General features: G+C 41.6%; 1 protein-coding gene across 1 annotated transcript; it reads right to left on the bottom strand.

Moving 5' to 3' along the window:
- Positions 1-11: 11 nt before the first annotated feature.
- Positions 12-26,932, bottom strand: LOC120401468 (solute carrier family 22 member 2-like). Its single transcript, XM_039531514.1, has 11 exons — positions 26,504-26,932; positions 18,622-18,725; positions 16,321-16,475; positions 14,568-14,736; positions 10,901-11,015; positions 10,238-10,344; positions 9,845-10,059; positions 8,748-8,856; positions 7,101-7,213; positions 4,973-5,072; positions 12-133 (listed from the first exon to the last, which is right to left on the bottom strand). The coding sequence occupies exons 1-11, from the start codon at positions 26,918-26,920 to the stop codon at positions 67-69; spliced, it is 1,671 nt and encodes a 556-aa protein (XP_039387448.1). The 5' UTR covers positions 26,921-26,932; the 3' UTR covers positions 12-66.
- Positions 26,933-27,371: the final 439 nt, after the last annotated feature.

The raw sequence follows: 27,371 nt of genomic DNA, 5'->3' as shown, positions 1-27,371 counted from the left end.
AATGTTCTGTTCTCAGTCTATTATTGCGCCATCAAAAGCAGGCCCTGGGAGAAGCAGCTCTTTAACTTAATTTGGTGCAACTTCTGTTGTTAAAACATGCAGGTAAACCACTTCTTTTTTGCGCCTTTTTTGTCTGTGGAAACAAAACAGAAAAGGCATTTGGGGGGAATAAGGAAAAGAACATGTGCTACCCCAAGGAACAAAAAGAATAACTAGCTAAAAAGATGCGTATCTTCTACTCTGATTAAATTAAATGAAAAACTAGTTTGTGGTTGGCAAATTAAAAAAAATGAATCTTTTAAATCTTTTCCAGACAAACAGAGGAACTAACCTGCAAAGGAATCAGATTACTCTAAGGCCCCATTGCATTCTCTATTTCATAGCAAAATACTGATCTCTTTTTATAAGAAACAACCAAGTGCTATTCATTTAAAGGACTGTAAGTTTGCACCAAGTTGTAAAGAATGTATTCAAACTACCCAGCTATGCTAGTACATCTTTTTCCACACTCCGCTGTGACTGCTTTGGAGTACACATTGTATGCAATTAAATATGGATTGGTGGAGAAAACTGTTTTAACAGTGATTTGTGATACAAGCCAACAAAATGCAGGAAATGCCAACTGAGGACTGACATGCAGCACAAATGCCAGAGTTATCAATAGTGTGTTGGCCTTTACTTTCTGGTTTTCCTCCATTTTGCTGGTGTTACAACCAAACTTTTGTTTAATTTAAGCAGTATTTTGTGTTTGAGAAAAATAATTCCCTAGGCCATTTTTATAAAGCATAGATTTTTATCTAGAGTTCTGTCTGAGCAAAAATACATGCAAGTAGAATGGATTTTTTGTTTTGTCTGTTATATTTTTTTTAACAGGGTGATTTAACATTGGAACAAGCAGCCAAAGGTTGTGGTGAGTCTTCATCTCTTGAGGCCTTCAAGACTAGATGCCTTTTCTGGAAGATCTGCTTTAGCCAAACACAAGTTACTGGGCTCAATAGAGAAGTAACTGAATGAAATTCCATGGCCTCTGATACACAGGGCCTCAGACTTGATGATCGAATGGTCCTGTCTTTTCATAAAATTTATGAAAAATAATCATGATAAAAAGTAGCTCCAGCTACTGAGAAACTACTAACTTTGTTTCCACATATATATAGCGTGCGCACGCTCTCTCATATTTTGTGATACAGCATGGCCAGAGGGCAGAAGGAGAGGGTTAGAAGGGAGCCTTATTCCCTGTAAGGGGAAGAAAGTTTGCTATAGATTAACTAGAGCACCTGAAGCCAATCACATGATAACCCCTGCTTCAATCAGACAGTGTGGGAGTAGGAGCAGAAAGGATTGGTGCTGGAGCAGAGAACAGTTTGAAGGGAAGCAGAGGACAGTTTGGAGAAGTGCTGTGGTGGGCTAAAGTCCTAGACCCTAGGTAAGGGGCACCTGGCTTGTGCAGAGGGAGGGCAGGAAGCCCCCCACAAGCTGAAGGGCAGGAGAGGGAAGTAGCCCAGGGGAAGGAACCGTCAGTTCAAGTGGTTCACCATTATCCTCAGGGCCCCTGGGCTGGGACCTGGAGTAGAGGACAGGCCCAGGTCCCTCCCTCTCCACTCCACTCCTCTAGGACACTAGTGGGGCAATTAATATTCCAATTTAGGGGCAAGAAATGGCGCCCTGAACCTCCCCCACCCCAAAGAAGCGCAAGACCCATCATAATAGTGCTGGCAATTTGCCACAATATATATATAGAGAGAGCGCTCTCTCTCTCTCTCATATATATAAAAAAATACACATACACACACACACGAAGTTAAAAGAGCATTCAGGTTGCAAAGTTAACCACTCAAAATTTAGGAAATGCCAGGCTTAAATTTGCCTGTGGAACCTTAATTTGGCCCCTTGTGCCTATGCATTGAGAGTTTTTTTTTTTAATTACATGATCACATACTAATTTGTTTAGAGACATTGTTATCCTTTATGTGGACAATCACTAGAAAGTGATGAGTCACACGCTTTGCCAGCAGGTTTTACAGATATTTGCTGAGAGCGAAGGAATGGTGAGACCTGGGAATCTTGGGTTCCATCCAGCCTCCGGAAGGCACAGACTTTTCTGCCAAGTCCCCCCTCCCTCCCCATGTGATCCCTTCAGCCTCTTATGCTCTAGCCTGCCCCGTGCCAGTCCTATGTTTCCCACCCTTGACTCCTTGCTCCAGTTCCATTCTCCTCACCTAGCTAATCTGAGTTTACGTTCTTTAGGCTTCTCATCCAAGTTCCAGTCTGTGTGCCCAGTACATCCTAGTTTCACCTCTCCTGACCCGCCCCGCCCCACCCCCCTTGCCCAGCTAATCCCAGTCTCCCCACCCAACTTCTAAACCAATATGCCTCGCTCCCCCATACTGGCTCCAATAGCCCTCCACATATTCTCCATCCACACTGACTCCCACTCCCTATTTCCCTACTCTTGGGCTACTTGTCTAATCTCGTGTCCTTCCCCTGATTCCTTGGCCCAGCCAGGCCCAGGTTTCCTCTGACTCCTCATCAGGTCTCTCTCCTGACCACCTTCTCTTCACCCCTGCTGTTTTTCAGTCCCAGTCACCCTGCCCATCCAGTCTGTCTTCCACCCATTTACTGGCTCCCAGTCCCTCTAGACTCCACTTCCAGCCTGTCTCCTTGCTCAGCTAGTCTCCCCTGCCAAGTTTCCTTGTCCTAATCTACAGCCCCTGCTTTTGTTCAGTCTGAATCTGTTTTTATCTGGCTTTTGTCCCCTCTGCATTTGAATCTGACACCACCTTGAGCAGTGGGTCACTGAGAGCACAGGAAAGTCAGGCTCGTTACTCTCAGTTCAGGTGCTTGGGCCTGGCACAGCCCACAGCAGCTCAGAGTTGCAAGTGCAGGGGAAGTCCTGCTCGGCCCTAGGCTGGAGCATGCCCAGTGCAAACCGAATCTTTGGGGCATTTACTTGAGAGTCTCAAGAGAGCATGTGCAAACTGCAGTTCTTCAGACTTATAATTTGGCCAAATTTGGGTAGATTTGCCTAGGAATAGCACATGGTCTGTCCCTGACACACAGGCCACTACCCAATTCCTTTCTCCAAAGCATGGGGATGATGGAGCTTTTTAAAGAGAGGGCACATGAATTTTTGATCGGGGCAAATTAATGTTCCCCCTAGCTTTCATTCTTGGAAATGGCTGAATCATTTCTCCCCAAAGTTTAGCCTGAGGCATGGAAAATTAAAGTCTGCACTGTTAAAATTTGGCCAAGTTAAAAACTAAAACTAGAGTCTGGAAACCCCAGTAATAGGCAACCCTAACTATCCCAGTTTCCTACTTCAGAGATGTGCTGACATTGCCATTTAATCATCATGGCGTATGAATAGCTTCTTGGAGGGTCAAATTCACCACTGTCCCCTTGTTCTTTCTCCTTATTCTCTTCTTTCCCCATCAGCCACAGCTGTGACTAAATTAAAGTGTATCACACCACATTCTCAGCTGATGTCAATAGAGCTATGCCAGTTTACAGCAGCTGAGAAACTGGCCCATAGGGTTTAAAAAGAGAGGGCGCATGCACATGTGCTGGATGAAAACCACACTGTATTTATTTGCTCACATTGGCTTCAGCCCTGCTTGTTCTTTTTTTAATGAGCTGTCTGTGAGCATTTGAGCAACTATTTTATTTGCACAAATGCATCTAAAAAGTGGAAAACACATTGTAAACCTGCTCTACTACACTGATGACCCATTTGAAGTTGGTATCCATTAGTATTCTGACTGGAAAGGATATGTCAAGCAGTGCCTAAGCTATATCCAATATAATTAGGGACAGTTTTCCCAAAACTCCTTGCCTTGCATGAGGGCAATTAAATAAGCCAAACAAGAACCTGACTTTACCTTGCACAGCTATGACCTCAGCTTGAGGGTAGTTTCCCAGTCACTGAACAAAATGAGATGTAAACTCTGAACCCAGCCAATGTATCTTACAATAGCCTAGATTTTTTTCCCCCAGGAATGCTGCCTTTGCATCTTTTATGTAACTTTTTTTCAGTTGGTAGAAAAGGTGAATCAGCTGCCAAAACTCACTGCCAAGGTTCTTTCCTACTACAAAGACCCTGCACTGAATTAAGCTGTAGGTTCAAAAGTCACCTCTAGTTCTTTGCTCTTCCCTTTTATCCGTGACAGCTGCTATTGCTGTCACATTGAAGACTTCATTCCACATACCTACAGATGAAAGTTTGCTGCCTCTCAGTATGTAATGCACGTGCCTGTATTGAACAGCCAACATCAAGGTCGCAGCTTTTCAAATTCCATGTAAAACAAACTTCCTTTCAGCTATATACTTGTGTACAGCTCGATTAGATCATGCAGTATAGCAGTGATACTGCTATCCAAAGGCCAGCTCACGACCTCTATTATTTGTTCTTGGATTCCTGGTAGGCAGGAAGTACGGTAGTGCTTTGCAACTGCACCAACAAACATTCTGAAACTAACACGATGCTTGGTAGAGAGACGGGGGTGGCAACGCAAAATGATCTGAACCATAAATTGGACCATTGGGGAAAACAAAAACAGATGCCAGTATTTTGGAGTTGTGAAATACTGTATCATTGTGACTCCTGATGTGGGTTTGGTATGACATGTTACACTTAACAAACAAACCAGCCAAAACCACTACGAATTTACTGGAATACTTAGGAATAAGGATTCCACCCTCTTCACATTTTTGTTAAAACAAGTCTAAAAATAGCAATGACATTTAGAGCCTGGATTAAATAAAATGGTACAACTTAAAATCTGCTATCTTGCCACCCCAGTAGAAAAACTGTGCATTAGTCTTTTCAGGTATTACATTGTGACTTTAGGTTTCTGTGCCTGCAAAGTAGACCAACAACAGATCCTTCCAGGGATGTACAATAAAATGGTGTTCTGAGGGAGATTTTGTTAATAAGGTTTGACACACATTTCTCTTAGGCTGCATGGTACTGTACCTGTGCATGTTTTCAGCATCTTCTATAGTCTCAGGCAAAGTTTTCCCTTTGGTCTCAGGTAGGAGCAGAACCAGTCCACCATCAATTAAACCAACCACAGCTTGGAACAAAGATCACGCAAAAGGGTTAAATTTGATACAAAATACATAGTGAGCATGACATGGTTTAATATTCATTTGCAGCAATGATTATGAATTTGAGGCAAAGCTGCCTCTGCTGAATGAATAAGTTGTTCCATTTTTTCAGTAGGCTCTGCTCTTATTACTGAGGCCCTTCTGAGATGAGACAAGAGAGGGTGGGCCACTCTCTCAGATGTGGCTTAGCCCCTGCACCACTCAGAGGGCACAAAGGAGCTAGATTCTGGCTCCAACATGCCAACTGAGACTTCCCCTGGTGAAGCTCCTGTGCCACCGGCTGCCTCTTCCCCACTTGTTGGCAGAGGATGTGAACTTGGGAAGGGAAGGGATGGCACTCTGCTACATCAGTCCTCCACTGGGGCCTGACCCCTTCGGGACCATATGCCTGTGGTGAAAGCCTAACCTAATTTAGCTGGTGTATCTAACATATTGCAATCATCTCAAACAAAATTCCAACATTGAGTCCACAGTGAAAGAACATTAGGTGATACAAGTCATTTCTAAGCCATGACATTTAGTGAATCTTTCTATCATGAGAACAACAGGGAAAAATATGGTGTATCTCCTAGTGCACAATATTGTCTACTAGGAAAGTTCTCTTACAAAATTAGTGAATGAGGAGATTTCACTCCAACTGCATCCCTTTGCCTGGGCAATCTGTTCCCTCCCTCCCACAACCACACATCCTAAATCCTTCAAACCACCCACTTTCCGTGAAGTATTGCAGAGTCTCATCTGTTGCTGCAGACGCTATCTGTTAAATGTTCCATGAGCTGAATACACCTTCAACATTGTTGCTTGGGTACTAGGGAAATATAGTGCCTTCCATAGCTGTATCTAGGGGTTGGAGTCCTTTGGAGAATCATCACTGGCTTCTGTGGGGAGTAGGCTGTGGTGAGTTGGCTGTTTCCCTCATCCAAGGACTCATGGAAGCAACTGGCCAGTATTCATAGACAGCCCAGTAGGCCAAGAGGTAAGGAAGCATGGTCAAATGGTTAGGATGCTAACCATAGGGGGGAGGGATAGCTCAGTGGTTTGAGCATTGGCCTGCTACACCCAGGGTTGTGAGTTCAATCCTTGAGGAGGCCACTTAGGGATCAGGGGCAAAAATTGGTCCTTCTAGTGAAGGCAGGGGGCTGGACTTGATGACCTTTCAAGGTCCCTTCCAGTTCTAGGAGATTGATATATCTTCACTTATTACTTTTTATTACCTTTAACCTGGCATGCGGGAGACCAAGATTCAATTCCTTGCTCTGCCACAGACTTTCTACCTTGCATAAATCACTTGGGGAAGTGTCCCTTTCTGTCCACACTTCTAAAAGGATGTTGTTAAATTGGAGTGGGTTCTAAAAGGGGCTACGAGTGTGATTCGAGGTCTGGAAAAATCTGTCCTCTGAGCTACACTGAATAAACTCAGCTCCTTTTAGTCTAATGGAAAAAGTTAAGAGATGACTCACTAGTTCATGGTCTCCAAGTACCTACATGGGGAAGAGATTTCTGATGGTAGTGTGCTCTTTATCAGTCAAAAGCATGCCATGAGCCAGTGGATGGAAGCTGAAGCTAGAAAAATTCAGACTAGGAATAAGATTGAAAAAAATTAGGTTGAGGGCAATTAACCATGGGAGCAATTTACCTAGGACATGGTAAATACAGAAACAAGGTGGGTGAGGTAATATTGTTTGTTAGACAACTTCTGTGGGTGAGAGAGAAACTTTTGAGCTTACACAGAGCTGCTCTTCAGGTCAGTGAAAGTCAGTGTCACTGTTCTGTAAAAGGTTGAACAGATTGTGCATCGGTAACTGAGTACATTTCTCAGACCTGGAGAAGAGCTTTGTGTAAGCTTGAAAGCTTGTCTCTCTCTCGCCAACAGAAATTGGTCCAATAAAAGATATCCTCTCACCCACCTTGTCTCTTTAATATGCTGGGACCAATGTGGCTACAACAACCCTGCATATAGTAAATACAGTCACTCTACAATACAGAACTCTTACCAAAAACTACAAGTGGCAGTTCATGCCAGATCTCTGCCAGTCTGTAGACAATGAATGGAGTTATGATCCCACCAATATCACACATGGAAGAACAGACAAGTACTCCCAGGTTCCTAGAAAATACATGTACATGAAATGTTCCCCCATTATTAATTTGTTTAAAAAGAATTCTGCAGCTATTCACTTAAACATTTTTAGCAATGCACACAGAAGAATAGGCAAACCATTCCTGTTAACAATACTAGGAGGGATGTGTCTAATCTCTTGCATATTGCAATGGAAATGTCCCCACTGGGCTATATTGAGAACAACAGTAGGTACTACAGAGATGTCGAAAAGAACCTAGGAATTGGTCTGTGCACTAGGCATTGGTCTGAAACATGGTCTTATTTAACATCTTCATTAATGATCTGGGAAGAGAGGATAAATATCTTGTTAATGAAATTCACAGATAATATACATTGGGAAAGGTTGCAAACATTGGTGAGGAAATAAAAATAATAAAAAGGAACTTTAAAAAGTCCACTTCTGACTGGGCTAATAATAACCAAGAGTAATAGGATGCATTTGATTAAAAAAATGGGTGAAATGTCAGGCAAATCTTCCAGTGAGATGTACTAGAAAATGCAAGTGTTCCTTAGGTATTGCAATGGAAGCCCCATCATTTTGGAGATATAAATCTAGACTGGATAAAGCACTAGAAAAAGCACTATAAGGAATAATCCTGTATTGGTAAAGAGATGGACAAAAATGTCCTGTAGGTTTTCTGTTCTTCATTTGTATAATACCTTCATTTAGTCAGGTTTTTTTGGAGGGAAGGGGAAAAGGATGAGGCCAGAGGAGGCATTTAAATGATTTGTACCATACGCTTCAGCAACCTGCCACCATTAGTCTGTGGCTCTGTCGTCCATTGTAGTGTAAGCTGAGAGAGAAGGAGGCGAGAGCAGAGAACAGAGCCTGGGTCTCTTATGGCACCATGACATGCCAGGTGCAGGTTATCTGGGCTGCTGTTCACATTGCTTGAAATTGGTTTTTAGGTGTATTTTGTAAATACAAAAGCACTTTGTTCAGGCACTACATGGCCAGCAGCTTCCCCTACTGTAGCAACAGCCAGCCAGCCTCCGTTGGCAATCCCCAGGCCCCAATCACTTTCTCCTGGCTTGCTTCCACTAGATCTCTGTTGCTGCAGCTTTTTCACTCTTCATTGGCTCCTTTTTCATCAGCTTCTGGGGGAAGCCTTTCAGCATCACCACAGCTACAAGCCTGAATCAGTCTTAAAATCAGCCAGCACCAAGTGTGTTTCACTGTCCCTGGCCGACATGCTAAATATCCATCTATCGAGTGATTATTCTCAAATCCAGTCCTGTGTTTTGTGGTATCTGAAACAACTTTTGCAGTGAATGTTCTGCATCAAGCTCTGCTCCATTGGGCCATGCAATGTATTTGGATAGGTTAAAGGTGGCCCACAGTGCTGTTTAATTTTTAATTAAACTTCTGTCATTTGATAGACATGCTGTTGTGTTTTTTCTAATGTGCAGTCTGTGGCTCTAACATGTTTCTGTGATACCCTTGAATCAGTAAATAGAGACACTCTGCACTCTTACCCATTACATTTTATACTGGATTACCAGAAGACGGTGCACCCACCTGAGAAATGTTGGGTACAATTCTGCATTCACTAGGCAAACCATTTCATAGCACATGGTAATTCCCATTCTGCCCAAGCAAGCTGCAGTAACTTTTAACCAATAGATATCTGGAAGGAAGTCACACGTTAGAGTTACAAAGGTGGCTGGTTTCTTCTGATCATGTCATAAAAGAGTGTGAAAGATTGCATTTGGTAAATACCATGCAGCACAGGAATCCCACGGGGGAGCTACGAATGGGTTCTCCTTTCACCCCATATCAGTTTGCAATACTAATACTTCAGAGTTTTTTAAGCATTTTAGATTTGTCAGTGTGCTGTACACTCACAAAGTAGCTGACCCCCACAACACTCCTGGGTGGTAAGGTAAGCAGTGAGCTCTTCGTTTCCCTATTTGTAAAATGAAAGCAGCAAAGATAATCGCTTGCCCAAGGGCCACATACACACAGAACTAAGATTAGAACGCAGGATTTCCTAGCTCTAGCCACAACTCTAATTGATTAGAGTACATCACCTCCTTGTATAAACCAGGAAGTGTCCGATCGCTGTTTTAAAATGAGTTTGGTCTGCCAGCTGAGCTCAGTTTTTGGGCTGTATGTAAAAGTTTGAGGAAGATATATTATGTATTAAATCCTAAGTGACTGGTGCACCTGAGACTATACGTGTAAAAGAGCATATTAAAATTCGTAAGATCCTGGGGTCTGTCACTGGGATTGTCCATCAGGTTAGATGTGTACCAGTTTTGTGTGTGTGCAAATACAAAATATGGGGTGTACAAAGACATGTCTGGCCAAAATAGCGTGTTTGTGAACTTGCATGTGTAAATTTACAGGCTGAGTTGATGCCATCTGGGAAATTTAGCCCATTATCTGCCCCCTTTTTTCAGCACTTGCATTATAAAAAGCTCTTAGAGAGGGGGGAATTGATTGGTAATTTTTATCTTCACCAACGCTTGTGGGAAAATACCTGTAATTTGTTCCCATTGAATTGCAACACTGATGTGGACTATAATAGCAAAAGTGGTCTTTTCAGTTCTCCAGAACACTCTCACTCTCTCAGGGGTGACGGTGACAGACTAACAAAAGCTTGAGTAACTCACCGTCTGGGATGAAAGCTGTAATAAGGCAAGCAGCCCCTGCCACCAGATTTGCTGCAGCCCAGGGATAGCGACGGCCAATGCGATCAATTGTGAGTATGAGTATGAGGGCGGCTGGAAATTCAACCAGAGCAGAATAGAAGAAATCCAGATAAATGTTCCCACCAGCAATCCCCATGTGCATGATGAGCCCCTGGTACAGAACAGAGCTTGTGAACCTAGGCAGAGAGCAGAGCCCAATTCAAGCCAAGTTTGCAAAGGGATAGATTGGCAGTGATTCTTAATTCTTTGACTAGTCAAGGGCCATATGGGGAAAACAGAGCCAAAGTAACTATGTGGGGGATGATGGGGGGTGGTCTAATGCTTTGAAATGAAAACCGTGTTACCCTCCCTTACCAAGTGTACATCAGAATGAGTGTATGTTTCCTTATCTGAGGTGTTCTGACCAAGTCTAGAAATGAAGGGCTCAGCTTTTCCCCATCTTCCTCTTCAGGGTTGAGACTCTAGGAAAGAACCAGAGGGACATTAAGGAAGAGGTTAGGGGGTGAGAGTCTTCGGAGTTTGGCCTTGTTTATTTTCATTGGATCAACGTAAGTATCATTTCTGGAATTTTTCATTTACCAATTAAGAGTTGTCTGTAAAATTACCAAAAACTGAGGGGAAGAGTGGACACTTAAACAGCCCACCCTTTCCCCCAGCTGTCTGTCTGTACCAAAGCCACCTCATTAAATGAAGCAACATTTCTTTTTTAAAAACAATAAATGAATAAAAGATACTTTGGAATTTTCATTCAGATGTGATCTGGTTGGTTGAATACTGCTTGATACTTCATAAGAGGAAGAACTCATTTTGGCTATTGGAATATTTATAGGAGTCTCCATTCATATAAGTGTGTTTTAATATCCAAGGCTTTCACAAAAGAAAACCACTCAACTCCACTTTGCAGATTTGCAGCACTTCGGCTTGTCAGTTTGCTCTCTGCTCCGGATTCAGAGCAATCCTAAATATATAGCATTGTTTGCTTGTAATTACACACCCAGGAAAAAAATACATGATCACCTGTAAAGAGGGAGGCACCTTTTTCCCATTTCCTTTGGCAATACGGTTAATAATTTTCATGGCTTTGTCATTTTTCTGTTGAGCTATCAGCCACCTTGGTGACTCTGGCAGACACCTGCAACACAAGCAACCAGGCACAGGTATGTGGAAACAAAATATGTCACTGTAACACTGTGTATTCAAACCAAATTGAGTTTCTGTTGATAGGACATTAAGGGGTACAGGACACCCATAACTCCAGCTGAAGCCATGGGGGGTGAGGATGCTTAGCTACTCTCAGGTTCATCATTTCCAAGGCCACAAGAGATCATCATGATCATTTACTCTGTCCTCTTGTATAACACAGGCCAGAGAACTCCCCCAAAATAATTCCTAGAGCATATCTTTTAGAAAAATCTTCAATCTTGATTTAAAAATTGCTAGTGATGGAGAATCCCCCACAATCCTTGGTAAATTGTTCCTGTGATTAATTATCTCACTGTTTTAAAAAAAAATTGCATTTCTTTTCCAGTCTGAATTTGTTTAGTTTTAACTTCCTTCCATTGGATCTGTGTAGATTGAAGAGCCTATTGTTAAATATTTGTTCCCCACATAGGTACTTATAAACTGTGCTAGTCACTCCTCAACAAAGAGAAGGCTAAGCTAAACAGAGACACGCAAGGAGCTCAATCAGTATAAAGCAGGTTTTCTAAACCTTTCCCATGGCTCTTCTCTGAACCCTCTCCAATTTATCAACATTCTTGCAGATTGTGGACATCAGAACTAGACACGTATTCCATCAGTGGTCAGGCCAATGCTAAATATGGAGGTAAAATAAACTTTCTATTCTTACCTGAGTCTTCTGTTTATGATGACATCATTTGGCTTTTGGGAAAAAAACCCAGTTTGCTATATTTTGAAATAATGTAAAAAAATTCTGTCCATAAAATATGAGAAGGGGTTGACATTTTTCTAGATTGTGAAATTGTGATGAAACTTTTTGCTGAAATTCTGACAAAATAGTCAACAAAATGTTTGCAGATTTGTTGTCTTTATTGTTTGCCATTTTAAACCAATAGAATCATAAAAATGTTGGGCTGGAAGGGACCTCTGCAGGTCATCTAATGAAACCCTGAACTGAGGCAGGACCAAGTGTACCTACTCCATCCTAGACAGGGGTATGTCTAATCTGTTCTTAAAAACCTCCAGTGATGAGGATTCAACAACCTCCCTTGGAAGCCTATTCCAGTGCTTAACTACCCTTATAGTTAGAAAGTTTTTTTCCTAAATCTGACCTAAATCTCCCTTGCTGCAGATTAAACCCATGACTTCTTGCCCTACCTTCAGTGGACATGGACAACAACGGATCATCGTCCTCCTAATAACATATTTGTTTAAGAACTGGTTGGACAAACACATGTCAAGGATGGTCTAGGTCAGGAGTTCTCAAACTGGGGGTCGGGACCCCTCAGGGGGCCGTGAGGTTATTACATAGGGGGTCACGAGCTGTCAACCGCCACCCCAAATCCCGCTTTTCCTCCAGCATTTATAATGGTGTTAAAAACATTTTTATGTTTTTAATTTATAAGGGGGAGTCACACTCAGAGGTTTGCTATGTGAAAGGGGTCCCCAGTACAAAAGTTTGAGAGCCACTGCTCTAGGTTTACTTGATCCTACCCCAGCAAAAGGGGCTGGACTTGAGGACCTCTAGAGATCCCTTCCAGCCCTACATTTCTATGATTCACTTTGAAGGAAGCTATCAGATTACCCGCCCCTGTCACTCTTCTTTTCTCAAGACTAAACATGACCAGTTTTTTAGTCTTTTCTCATAGGTTAGGTTTTCTAAACCTTTTCTCATTTATGTAGCTCTACTCTGTACTGTCCTGAGTTTATCCACATCTTTCCTAAAGTTTGGCCCCAAACTGGACACAGTACTCCACTGAGGCCTCACCAGTGCTGCACAGAGTGGGACAATGACCTCTCGTGTCTTATATATGACAGTCCTGTTAATAACTCCCCCAAATTGTATTCGCCTTTTTCTCATCCGCATCACATTGTTGACATATATTCAATTTGTGATCCACTATAACCCCCAGATCCTTTTCAGTACTACTACTTCATAGCCAGGGATTCCCCATTTTGTATTTGTGCATTTGATTTTCCCCTCCTGAGTGGAGTACTTTGCACTTGTCTTTACTGAATTTCATCTTGTTGATTTCAGACAAATTCTCCAATTTATTAAGGTTGTCTTCAGTTCTAATCCTGTCCTTCAAAATGATAGCACCCCTCCTCCCCCAGTTTGATGTCATCTTCCAATTTTATAAGTATACTCTCCACTCCATTATCCAAGTTGTTAATTAAAATATTGAATAGTACTAATAAATATGCTCTTAAACTAAATGAGTAATTTTTTAAAAGTTACAAATCACCGTCCTCATCTTTCCCACTGCTTAAAGACACCCATGTTTCAAATGTTAAATCTCACTGCTAGAGATGGGTCAAGAGAGAGCCCCTGGAACTCTGTGCATGGGGTAATAGTGGGTGGTGGGGAGTTCAAGCCCAGATGTGCTATAGAATTTTGCAGCTGGCCCCTAGCTCTCTAATGGATCAAACTGAAGCCTCTAGATTTGGGAAAAAAAACAAGTCTGGAAGGAGTGGGATGACATGCAAAATTCAGACCTGGATTAGAATCCCAACCCCATCTCTAAATAAGGCTAGAATAGTGACCTAGTGGCTAATGTTTTATTATTGCCATTCTGGGGCTGAATGTACAGAGGAGGTGCTGGAGATGCAGCACTCTTGCTATGGATGATAGAATGGAATAGAGTGTCTTACATTGTTAGGTAACAACCTCTTCACTCATTAACAACACTGAGTGCTAGATTGACCATAACACTGCATTCAAGATATGGTAGATTTTTTTGTGCGGAATATTCTAAAATTTCAGGCTAGCTATCTAATCGAGTGCAAAGTAGAGCTAATGGAAAAAGGGAATTTCCATCCCCCGGGAACCTCCAATATCTCAACATTTCTTTTCATCCTGAATCAGGAAGAAAAGTCAAAATATGAAAACTTTTTGCAGAACAAGTTCCAAAAAATTTAAATTCAGAAAAGTTGAGACATTCTGTTCTGGGTCAGGTTGACATTAGTGTGTGTGTCTGCTTCAGACACTGGGATGCCTTATGTGAGTTGTTCTGGGTCTTTAATGCCCGCATTATCTCCTATAGGCTGTGCACCCTGGTTGAACTACATCTGCTATGATGCAAGGTGGTCTTTTTCTGTGACTGATTCTTATGGGATTCTCATGACATACTGCAATGGCTCAGCGGCAGAGAGAGACTGCCATGCACCAAGGGAGATATAGTCCAGTTGGAGAGCCAGGGCATGAGAGGCATTAAACTACAAATCCCATGAATCAACGCAGTGGCTTTGGTAGACACAGAAGTTAATGTCGACCTGACATGAGACAGAAGGTTTCATTTGGATTGTTCTATTGGAAAGTTCTGCAGAAATTGACCCTTTCCTGTGGAAATTTTTAATCCTGGTGAAACCCCATTTTTTAATGGCAAAATGTTGCAGCTGAAACCTTTTGACTAGCCCTAACAGTAAACTAACGTAGTCAAAAGGAGCTCAAACTAAAATCTCCATTTTGTATTTTTGCTCTTAGGTGAAATATAAATTTGCTTACCAGTAATAGAGCAAGAAGAAAAAGTTTGGCAGAGTAACAGTGAGCTGCAGCCATCTCCAGTGAGGAATCATATAAGCAATAGCAGAGAGTACGAGGAGTCCAACAGTAAAGGCTACTTGGTAAACAATTCCTACTGTCCTTCTATAGCTTAAGCCAACAAATTCTGTGACTAAAAAGATAACACAAATCAAGGTAGAAAAAAATCAGTGATAAATCAATTTAGAGATTGGAGAACCTAGATCCCCTAATTTAAAACCATTAAAAATTTTATAGATTCTAGAATTTATGATCTTGTAAAATTTCTGTCCTATCTAGAAGCCTTTAAACTGAGTTCTCTTCAATGAAGTAGAGTAACTATTTATTTAAAAATCAAATTCTACAAATTCGTCATGTTTCATGAACAGAAATACATAGAATTTTTGAAAAGTTTGGATGTTACTAAACCACAGTAAATTTCTAACAGTGATTTTGGTATCTAAATATTTTTTTTTAAATGAATACCACTAAGTGGAAAATGGCAGTAGATTTGAGGGGGAGAGGACGGGGAGGAGGTAGAGAACTTATAATTGATGTTTCTTGAGAATGTAGTTTAATAAAGTATAAAACATTGTTGATGTCTGTTTATGTGGACTTGTATTAGAAGCTGTTCAGTATCATTACTGTGTGCATATTTAATTTTTAGATTTCTTTTTTTCAGAAAGGGCTTAGTAGTATGTTCTCATTTTGAGATTACATATGAAAGAAGAGTATTTATTGTGTCAGAGTTAAGGGCGTTGAGTTGTGATGAAATATGCATTTCTTTGTACTTGGTGTGAACAGGTGAAATCTTGTCCTCATTGAAGTGAAGGGGAGTTTTGCCATTGACATCAATAGGGCCAGGATTTCACCCATTAACATGTTATGTGGACAAGGGATGTGTTTACCTATTTGTTTCTTGCATTTAAGTGCTTTGGTTTTCTAAATGTAAAAAGGAAGTCTAATATTGTCATGCGGTAACCTTACCTTGTCTGGAAGTAAGTTGTTTTTTTTTTTTTTTTTTATAAGGTCTCAAGTCATGGAACCACAAAAAGTCTGGGGAACAAACTTCAATTTGGACATGACACTACTCACTACCTTTTGAGGCCAGCCCCACTCCGTCTGTACGCTATGTGTACACTGCAGCGGAGGGCGTGCCTCCTAGCCTGGGTAGACAGATGTGCTTGAGCTAGCGTGCTAAAAATAATAGTGTGGACGTTATGACATGGCCATTGATGCAGGCGAGGCACCTAAATAGAAGCCCACCCAACCCCTTCAGTCCATACTTAGGTGACTAGCCCTGGATCTTCCTGGGCTCACTCCCAGCTGTAGGCATATCCTTAAAATTTAACCTGCCTTTGACAGCGTTTCCAATTAATCCATGTCCCTATATGGGTGTTTATTTGAACATATGCTTGTTAATGTGGGAAGGCACAGTATTTTCCCAAACTGTCTTCTTCCAATATGTGTAGCTTCTCAAAGACTTAGGGAAGAATGGCAAGTTTTTAGATCTAAAAATCCTGATATTGTCTGATCTGAAAAGGAAATGTGATTTTGACCTAAATCTTGGTTTTGAGCGTAGAATGCAGTTTTTCAATGAATAAAATGAGCTTCATTTTTCAGTGTGTTACCCAGTGAGCTAATTCCTTACATTCAGCTGTATTAAAACAAATCTGGTCAGCCCTACTTCTACACTGGGGCTTTATTCCCCCTGGGTGGTAATTGCAATCTGTCTTACTCAGTATGTAGCCTGTTAACCAGCCCCCCTTGCTGACCAGTCCTTGTATGAAACGATAGATCAGCATCCACGTGTAGCTTGGTGCAAAGGCCACGAGAACTCCAGAAATGGAATTGACAAGGATTGTAATTAACAGGCATAATTTACGACCAAACCTGCAGAGAAACAAATGTATCTGTGATCATGACATGGATTACATTGTGCAAAACATAACTGAAGAGCAAATTTTCACCTGGCTGAGTCATGCTGGTTGCAAAGCAATACTTTTTGAATTCATTCTATTGAAAGATCTGTTGTTTTCTTCTCCCAAGTTTTGTTCAGAGCAGTTTCTCATGTACATACAGTTTAACCTTGTACTGTAACACCTGGAGTCCTCATCTAAAGAGAGAATTGCTGATAGAACCATCCATTCATTTTGCTAGGGAAAGAACACTGAGAAATGCTTGTCTGGCCTGTTCCTGTAGCACCCACAGCATTTTGGTTAATTTCCCACTCATTTTATAGGGTACCCCCTCCTGTGCCCATATATGTGCATAATAATCGAGAGGGGAGAAAACCAAGCCACTGCTGTGCATTTTTAGATATTCTCAAAGTCTAAGTCGTGTGATGTATAGCGGACAGTAGCTATAGTTCCCTGGGTTGCACAGAGTAAGCAAGAATTTTGCAGAAGTGATGGCTCTTTTCTGGGGTACATGTTGACTTGGGGATTTTAAAAGGAGGAAAGTACGTGCCGCAATCATTGTTCAACTCCGCTGGCTTCACAGCTGGTCTCAGCTGGGTGAGCAAATGCCAGGCAGCCAGATGTGACATCCTAATCCTGGGGCTGGTTTGTCTGCTGGGGCTGGGTGCTGTTCTAGTTTACACTGGCTGGCTATGGCCTCCAACGGTCCAGCTGTCAATTGGCATAGCCAGAGCACAGAATGCTCCGTCCATGCTTCCCCTCGCCCACAACTTGCCCTCTACACTGAGAGCTGCAGCCAGGGGAGTTTCACAGAGGAGCCAGCTATTCCAGCTCTATGCCTGCTGGGGATTCCCAGCAGGCATGGAGTCTCCGTCCTTATCTCTCCTTTACTCATATGATTTTCCCCCTGCTTTTAATGAAGACAGGAATTGCTTTGTGGTTCCCTCCACCAAGATTTTCCATTTACAGTGATCATGGCGAGTTCTTACAGACTCCTTTCACCCATGTGTTTGCACGTTTTCTTACCACGAACACTTACTGACCTGGCTAATGGGCTCTGGAAACATCCTGCGGTGGCTGTCTGACTTGCGCTACATTGATCCGTAGTTCCTCTTCTATGCTACAGTAGTTTCTCCATTGACCTATGCAGTGACCCTAATTTTTGCCTCATTCCAGTCATCCTTCCCCAGCTATAGTGCTCAGAAATTTCATCTTGGGCCTGCAGTTGTCTCTCCATTGGTATCATAGTGGCTCCACTGATATTCAAAAGCAAATGTTTCCAAAAGAAACAGGCTTATTACAATGCTGGAAAGACATTTTGGTTTGGTTTAATGGAGAACTATTTATTTATTTGATTTATAAAAATGCACCACCAGTCAAAACTCTGCATCCCAGTACAATAAATGTACACTAACAAAAATAGCAGAGTGACAAATGACAGCTAAAGTAAATTTATTCTTTCCACTCAATAACATCAGCGGCTCAAGTCACTCAGATGCCCCCTTCCATCAACTCCCACGTAAACAGGCCATTTTGAACTATGTCCTAAGGGTCAGCCAAGAGGGCTTTGCAAAGCCAACAGAAAATTCCAGACTCAAGGTCCATCTCCTAAGAATGCTCTAGGGGCCTTCAGCGTTCCAGATCTAAACTGCAGGGGCAAATTAGGAGTACTATAGCTGATCCCAAACACTGCATAAGAGAAGAGGTGGTCTTTATGGTAGCCAGGGTACAAAACACATAAGACTTTACAGATCAAAATGAGCACCTTGGATTTTGCCCAGAAACCAGCTGAGTCTATGAATAGGTCTAATATACTCCTTTGAACTAACACCTCTAAGAAGTCTTATTTTGCACTAACCGAAGCTTCTAAATGGCAGTTGCAGTGATCCACCCGCTCTTCCGCTCCTGGCTTCTGGGATATGACATTTTTACAGAGCCACTGATCAGAACCATATATTTTAGGAAATAAGATGTTTCAGCCACCAGGAACTACTCCATTCTAAGTGACTGAGTGATCTTTTGAATTAGATTCAGTGCGTACATTTACCCCTTCAATCATATGTGTTGTTTAAAAATATGAATGTTAAATACCCAAAGTGAATGTTTCATCCCTCACGTACCTGTCTGCTACGTAGCCAATGCTTATGGAGCCAATAAAAAATCCAATGTTCACACAAGACTGAAAGAGATCCAGCTTCCAGGAGTCCTCACACACCAGGTTAAACTGCAGAGGCACATCAGTGTTAGAACAGGGAGAACAGACACTCCACAACATTAGACATGGCCCAGCCATTTTGAGATATGATGAAACACACACACGCAGAACATTTTCCAGAAATGAAATGACCTAATTCTTTTGACCATCATAGCTGAAATACATTTTGCCCAATTTGCCTCAATTTCCAGAAAAATACTACCCTAGTTAAGGGTGAGGGGTCCAAGCAGGGACACATTCATACTGGAGATGAATGCATGGCTGTGCAGACAGTGTCAACAGGAGGGCTTGGCATCCTGCACCCTTGGGAGGCTATTCCAGGATGGAGGTGTGCTGGGGAGAGACGGACTCCACCTCACTAAGAAGGGGAGGAGCATCTTTGCAAACTGTCTCACCAACCTAGTGAGGAGAGCTTTAAACTAGGTTCAAAGGGGATAGATGACAAAGGCCTACAGGTAAGCATAAAAAAAAGTGACTTTAACAGAGGGCTAGTGGTTTGGGAGGACAAAGTTAGTATTGGGTCGTAAGAGCAACAAGAGAGATCAGTGTGGAAAATCTGCTCAATATCTTAGATATCTATACACAAATGCAAGGAACATGGGGAATACATAGGACGAACTGGAAATATTAGTACATTAGCTAAATAATGACAACTGGCATCACAGAGGCTTGGTGGGATAAACCTTGTGACTGGAATATTGGTCTTGTAGAGTGATATAGCTTGTTCTGGAAGTTCTGGCAGGAAAAAAGGGAGAAGCTGTTGCATTATACATCAAGAATATATACACTTGCTCTGAGGTCCAGAAGGAGGTGAGAGCCAGACCAGTTGAAAATCTCTGGGTAGGGATAAAAAGAGGAAAAAATAGGGGTGATGTCATGGTAGGAGTCTACTAGAGACCACTGAATCAGGAAAATTAGGTGGATGAGGCATTTCTAGAACAAACAGAAAAATCCAAACCAGAAGATCTGGTAGTAATCGGGGACTTTAACTACGCAGATATCTGTTGGAAAAGTAATCTTGCAAAATTTCTAATAAGTTCTTGAAATGTATTGGGGACAACATTCTGTTTCAGAAAGCTGAGGATGTAACCAGTGGGACAGCCATTTTAGTTTTGATTCTGACTAACTGGGAGGAATTGGTGGAAATCTGAAGGTGGAAGGTGACTGTGAAATTATAGATTTCAGGATTCTAAGAAAGGAAGGAGTGAGAGCAGCAGAGTCTAACAAACTCAGAAAACTGGTAGGTAAGGTCCCATGGAAAGAAAATCTAAGGGATAAAGTCATTCAGGAGAGCTGGCAGTTTCTCAAGGAGACAATATCAAAGGCACAACTTCAGTGTGATCTATCCTGATGCAAAGGAAAGATTGGAATAACAGTAAGAGGCTAATATGGCTTCTGCAGGAGCTCTTTAGTGACCTGAAAATCAAAAAGGAATCTTACAAAAAGTGGAAGCATGGATGAATTTCTAAGGAGAAATACAAAAGAACAGCACAAATGTGTTGGGACAAAGTCAGAAAAGGCTAAAGCAAAAAATGAGTTAAGTCTAGCAAGGGACATAAAAGGCAACAAGAAAAGTTCTTTAAATATACTATGAGTAAAAGACAAAGGCAAAGGACGGTGTAGATGCTCTACTTAGTGGGAAAGGAGAGCTAATAACTGATGACGTCAAGAAAGCTGAGGTGTTCAATGCCTATTTTACTTCAGTCTTCACTAAAAAAGGCTAATGGTGACCAGATACTCATCACAATTAATATTAATTATGTGGGGAAGGAGTGCAAGCCAAAATAGGGAAAGAACAGGTTAAAGAGTATTTAGATAAGTTAGATATATTCAAGTCAGCAGGGCCTGATGGAAATCCATCCTAGGGTACTTCCGGAACTAGCTGAAGCCATATCAGAACCATTGGCAATTTTCTTTGAGAACTCCAGGAGGATGGGTGAGGTCTCAGAGGACTGGAGAAGGACAAACATTGTATCTATCTTCAAAAAAGGGAACAAAGGGGACCTGGGGAATTATAGACCAGTCATCCAAATTTCGGTACCTGGAAAGATACCAGAACAATTTTTTAAACAATCAATTTGTACGCACTGAGAGGATAATAGGGTTATAAGGAATAGTCAGAATGGGTTTAAGAACAAATCATGTCAAACCAACCTAATTTCTTTCCTTGATAGGGTTACTGGCTTAGTGGATGGGAGGAAGCAGAACATGTGCTATATCTTGATTTTAGTAAGGCTTTTGTCAGCCCCATATGACATTCCATATGCAAACTAGGGAAATGTGGTCTAGATGGAATTATGGTAAGGTCAGTGCACAACTGGCTGAAAGACCATATTTAAAGAATAGTTGTCAATGGTTTGCTGTCAAACTGGGAAGATGTATCTAGTTGGGTCCAGCATAGGGAGTCAGTCCTGGGTCATGTACTATTCAATATCTTCATTAATGACTTAGATAATGGAAACGTACACTTATAAAATTTGCAGATGACATCAAGTTGGGAGGGGTAGCAAGTACTTTGGAGGACAGGATTAGAATTCAAAACAACCTTGACAAATTATAGAATTGATCAGAAATCAAGATGAAATTCAATAAAGAAAATGCAATGTACTTCACTTACGAAGGAAAACTTGAGTGCACAAGTACAAAATAGGGAATAACTGGCTAGGGGGTAATACTGCAGAAAAGGATCTGTGGGTTATAATGGATCACAAATTGAATGAGTCAACAATGTGATGCAGTTGTGAAAAAGGCTAATATGTTTTGGGGGTGTATTAAGAGGAGTGTTTCATGTGAGACTCCAGAGGTAATTGTCCTGCTCTACTTGGCACTGGTGAGGCCTCAGCTGGAGTCCTGTGTCCAGTTCTGGGTGCCACCCTTTAGGAAAGATGTGAATAAATTAGAGAGAGTCCAGAGGAGAGCTACACAAATGATAAAAGGTTTAGAAAACCTGACCTATGGGGAAAAGGTTAAAGAAATTGATCATGTTTAGTTTTGAGAAAAGAAAACTGAGAGGCTGAAGGACATAAGTCTTCAAATTTGTTACTGGCGGTTATAAAGAAGACTGTCTCAATTGTTCTCTGTATCCACTGAAGGTAGGACAGGAAGTAATGGGCTTAATCTGCAGCAAGGGAGATTTAGGAAAAACTTTCTAACTATACGGGTAGTTAAGCTCTGGAATAGGCTTCCAAGGGAGATTGTGGCATTCCCATCATTGAAGGTTTTTAAGAACAGATTATACAAACATTTCTCAGGGGTGGTCTAGGTTCACTTGGTCTTGCCTTACCACAGCGGGCTGGACTTGATGACTTCTCAAGGTCCCTTCCAGCCCTAAATTTCTGTGATTTCTATTATTTCTCTGAATATCACATAATTACTTCCCGGGATGAGGGTGTAGGGAGAAAGAGGAGGGAATCTTAAGAAAATTAATCTGCCTGTAATTTTGGATAAATTTGGAAAAACGCTTGAATATTTATCAGTTTATCTTGCCAAACCTCTAGACTTTGTGGTTTGTTCACCGCAATTTATCTAGCAACTGAAACTGTGTGATGCTGCAGAGATGTTACTCGGATTTATTCTTGTCTATATGTAGTGACTCTGCGTGGAGGAAGTGTCCATCAGTTCTGGCTTGAAGTTAGGCATTTATGGCTTTGATTTAGGAGTACATTACATTTTCTGGCTGCAGCCATATAATCTGTGGTATCACCCAGATGCCTTTCATTAGTTTTAGATTGGCTTGTAGGGCTAGGCAGCCCCATGGGGGTTTGCACGGCTGCTGGATGCTAGGAGGGTTGCCCAATGCAGCTTTCAGCAGCAGGTAAAGATATTTTCAAGCTCTGAGCTCCTGAACTGAGCTTTAACCCGGCAGCTGTGAAGAGAGTAATGTCTGTAGGGGCATCCATGGGCCACTGGCTATGGGTTCATATTTGCTGCTTAATAGAGTCTTTAGGTGTGATACAGTGGGCCCTGCCAGAGCGAAGCAGAGCAACCTGCTCTCCAGCTTCTAATTAGCACTGGCACAAAGCCCAGCAGCAGAGTTTACTTCGCTTTTATTCACAGCAAACATGTACTCTGTAACTTCGCTGTGACTCACTGAGCAACGGAAACATAGGGTATATCTATACAGCTCACAGCATCCCACACCTGGCCAGCGGGACTCATGCCAGTGCCCCAAAAATAGCTGTGTGTAGACAGAGCTTTTAAGTTGTGGCCAAGACTGGTCTCCCATCAGTGGTCTCTCTGGAAAGCATTTAATGTTGAATACTGAATGTTTAATACTGTATTACAGGCACAATTTTACTCTCATTGAAGTCAATGGCAAAACAGGAAAAGGACCAGGTATTAGGTGGGGGATGTCCTTATTTTCTGCTCCCCACCCTTAGAACACTTAGTCCATATAATTTTATCCTAGCTAATGTAAGAGCAGATATTGTTCTTGCCCATGTCTAACCTTTTCTTAAGTTCCTAGGCTCTTTGCCTCAATAACATCCTATGGCCATGAGTTCCACAGATTCCACTTTATCCAACGTTTAACTCGTTTCCTTTTATTCCTATGTGTTGGTGTTTAATTCAATAGTATTTTCTCATATTCTCATTTAAGAGAAGGGGAAAAGCATGCACTAAGACCTCTTACCATTCCCCATTGCTTTATAGTATCCATCACATCTGCTTTTTCTCATCTTCCATCCAAATTAAATCATTGTAATCTCTTTAGTCTCTCCCTCTGTGATATACACCCTCCCCACATGCTCCGAATCATTTCTCTGGATCTTTGCCTCTTTCAAGGCAGGATTACCTAAAGGGAACGCAACATCAATGCAGATCAAGCTGGCATTATAATAGTGTGTGGACTATTGTTAGTCTCCTTCTTTATACTACTTGCTGTCTGATTGGCTTTCTGGAGTTCACAGCACAAATTCAACTCTCAGCATATACCTTCAACATATTTGTCTACATTAATAGTGACAATATCAAGCTCTTATGTAGCATTTTTCATCATTAGATCTCGAAATGCTTTACACAGGAGATAAAGTATATCCTCCATCTTACAGCTGGGGAAACTGAGGCATTGTGAGGGGAAAGTGACTTGTCCACTGTCACACGACAGGCCAGTGGCTGAGCTGGGAATAGAACCCAGATCTACTGTTCCCAGTCCAGTGTTCTACCCACTGGGCAATACTGCCTTCTACTACACTAATGCCTACATCATATTGTAGAGCAATTTCAACTAATCACAATCCAGCACTGTGTATAAACAGGGCTAACAGGACACAATCAGGTTAAAATAATATTTAAACAAAATTCCTTTCTTATGTTGCTAACACCTCACAAAGCATTTAAAAATATTCAATTTACTTTTCAACACTCATGCTATTGGTTTATTTTTGCATTCCTCTCCATCGGTTTCACTTTTATTTCTAGGAATATTGACTATGTAACAATTACAACTGTGCATGTACTTGGGGGAACGCCCACCAGACAGTAAGCAATTAGCCTGGATGGGTCATTAAGAAGGACAATAGTATCTTCAAAGTTCTAATCTTCCATCTTCCTGAGAAGCTTCCTGGGATGCTGCTTTGACACTACAAGGTCATGTGTTCAAGTCACCTGGTACAGGGTTCCACCTTGAGTTGGTATTTTTCCACTGGAAGGGGATGGGATAGGAAACAAAAGATTCCTGCCATATGTAAAACATATTTAAGGCTGGAGAGTGAGGTAATCAGGGCTCTTCTTCACTGCCTCCCTGCTCAGGAAGGAAGACTGCTGAAAACACCTGAAGAAACAAAGGAACTAAGCTGGGGGAGACAGGGACTGAGTCCAGGTAAGAAAGGACAGCCTGTAAAAGGAATCCCAGAAGATTTAAGCTGCAAACAGTGCAGTTTACCATCAAGAAACTCTGCAACCTGCTTGAAACAACATATAGGGTGAGAAATTATTATTTGTGGCAAGTATTCCTTAGTGTATTAAGCTTAGTTGGGTGTTTGTTTTATTTGCTCAATAATCTGCTTTGATCTGTTTGCTATTCCTTATAAACACTTAAAATTTACCCTGGTGTAGTTAATAAACTTGTTTCTTGTTTATTCAAAACTCAGTTTATGTAATTTATAACGGGGGGGGGGCAGGGGTGGGCAAAAGCTGTGCATATCTTCCTCCACATTGAGGGAGGGGGTTATTTTCATGAGCTTAATTCTATAAAGATCTCTGTACAGTGCAAGGCCATATAATTTTGGGTTTACACTCCAGAGGATGTATCCACGGGAGCACTGGGCAATCCCCTAGCTGAGTCTCCCACAGAGAGCTGGTCACAGACTCTCTGAGATTCTACAGCGAGGTGTTTCCCTACCAGTGTGTGTGCTGGAAGGGGGCTTGGGAGCCTGACACAGGAGCACAAAGTGTGTGTGGGGGACTCAGGCTAGTGGGACAGGTGGGCTCAGTGGGACCCCAGCACATCAGGTGGCACTCTGGAAAGGGGGGTCCAACCCGTCACAGACAGCCTGGTTGGTGAAGGGGTTTCCTTGCATTTGATGAACATTCCATGCCTCTCTCTGGATACTGCTAAACCATCTTTTCCAGTTATTACTTTTATCTCTGGTTTGTAGAATCTTCTGAAAAACATTTTTGTTGCCTTTGGAATATACTAGATTGCAGCAAATGGACAGTACAGTAGGTTAAAAAATTTTCCTGGAAGAGGATACCCCTGGGTTCACCTTAAAAGGTCTTCACGGCTCCTTCCCTCTTACAACTTGCTCACTTTGGAAACTGCTCACGACACATGATCACTTACAGGCTGGATTCTCATCTTGAAGAATGGAGCAGGGGAGGCATCTATGTTAACCAGAGCCAGTTAAACTACCCATTGCAAATTAGTTATGTGACAAATGTAGCCTTTGTCTCTGTTTGCAGATCTTTTTTACCTTGTCCCCATTATCTATTACTGTATTTGTTATATGTAAATATTTTCCAATTTGACCAAATTTCCAATTTTTTCTTCATTGTGTCTTTGACGTTGTTTATTATTCATGTGCGAGATCAGTCAGCTAGGTCATGTGTAAAGCCCTTCATTTCCAGCTTTTATTTTGTTTAAAATGTCTTGGGAATTTATTAGTGTTGGAAAAAATGGGTGAAAATTAGTGCAAAAAACTAGCTTTGCAGTTTTCTGAGTAAATATTGTGGGTAAATATCACCGTTTATTTTTAAAAAAATATTTATTTATTTATTTCTTTCCCCGTTTATTTTTAAAAAAAAGTTAAAAACCCATTTTGTTCTGAAATGTAGTTGGACACAGCTTTTTGTTTTCATCTATTTTAGCATGAAAAGCAGTTCACTAACTTGTATTTGCTTTAAATGCTGCTAACTTTTCACGCTATCTGTAAAGCAGGCCTGTGCATGGATGACTGAAACATTTAAACAAGAGAATAGCAAATGATGAAATGTGCATAATCATTTGTATGGAAATTGATGAAACTTTCAGGATTTGTGAACATTTTTATGAATAAACTTCCAGTCTTCTGACTATTCCTGAAAAACTAGTAACATGACCCTGCAAATAATAGCACAGTGTACTTACTATTTTTCCCCACAAATATATTCATAGATCACTTTTTGTACTCTTCAACCAGATCTAGTGTTAGCATTCTTACTGGGAATTATACTCAATCTATGCACATGCTGAGGTGAGACTATTAGCTGGCATACGTGTTTCCTCCTTCAGAAAATTACTATTTGGGATTTTTCCAGTTTGCAAATACCTGGGTAACCATGGGCCGTTGCTCCTTGTTTAAGTTTCTTACCTCAGTCACGATGGATGATCCTGAAGAATCGTAAACCCAGCCATCCTGACAGGAGGTAAGAGGGATACTGCTCCTGTTGCCATAACCGGTGAAGTTTTCTAAGGGGTTTATGCAGCTGAGGCCAGTTGTGTTCCAGTCCATGTCGTATCTCCTGCACTGACTAGAGAAAGACTCCCCATGTCTCCCCTGCTCTGGAACGGTGTAATTCAGCTCCTCTGCTAGACTCCAGCCACATTGGCTGCTCAACTCAGCAACTCCAGGACTGAGACAGCGGTGTTCAGGAGTGAACCCCAGGAAGACGACACCCACGTAAATAGGGGTGAAGGAGGCTGACAGCAGGCATAAGACAAAAAAGGCTCGCTTCTGGAACAAGTCAAATTCCCCAATATGCTCTAGAATGTCATCCAAGGTTGGCATTTTTGCATATAGCAACTCACTTAAAATAAGTAACTGGGCTGCTCTTCACAGCATTGCTCTGCATGTAGCTGGAAGCAGAGCTGTTTAAATAACTGCAGGATACTTGACCAAAAGTCAAATAGTTAATTCACCTTGTGAATTGACAAACCATGCGTTGCAACCTTCATTTCTCAAGCGTTGTTTCAAATCAAGCTTTGATTCTTGTGTGACGCAAACTCTGCTGTTGGTTGTTAGCTTGTTTTGTGTGTTACGGGCTTGGAGGATTATGCTTGGTGTTTTACATAGCATCTGTTGATTTGTTAGTATATGATATAGGCTAGATAATTATTCCTCTGTTATGAGTCCAGAAGCATTATAAGTGCACATTGTGTTCTTCATTGTTCATAGGGGCCTGAGATTTTTATACCCTCAAGTATAACAGATTCTAGCCCCTATGTGCTGTGCTGGCTGT

The sequence above is a fragment of the Mauremys reevesii genome, linkage group 3 (assembly GCF_016161935.1).
Source record: "Mauremys reevesii isolate NIE-2019 linkage group 3, ASM1616193v1, whole genome shotgun sequence".
In the NCBI taxonomy this organism is placed as follows: Eukaryota; Metazoa; Chordata; order Testudines; family Geoemydidae; genus Mauremys; species Mauremys reevesii.
The sequence above is the reverse complement of the archived record's forward strand: the minus strand, read 5'-3'. Positions and strand labels throughout refer to the sequence as shown.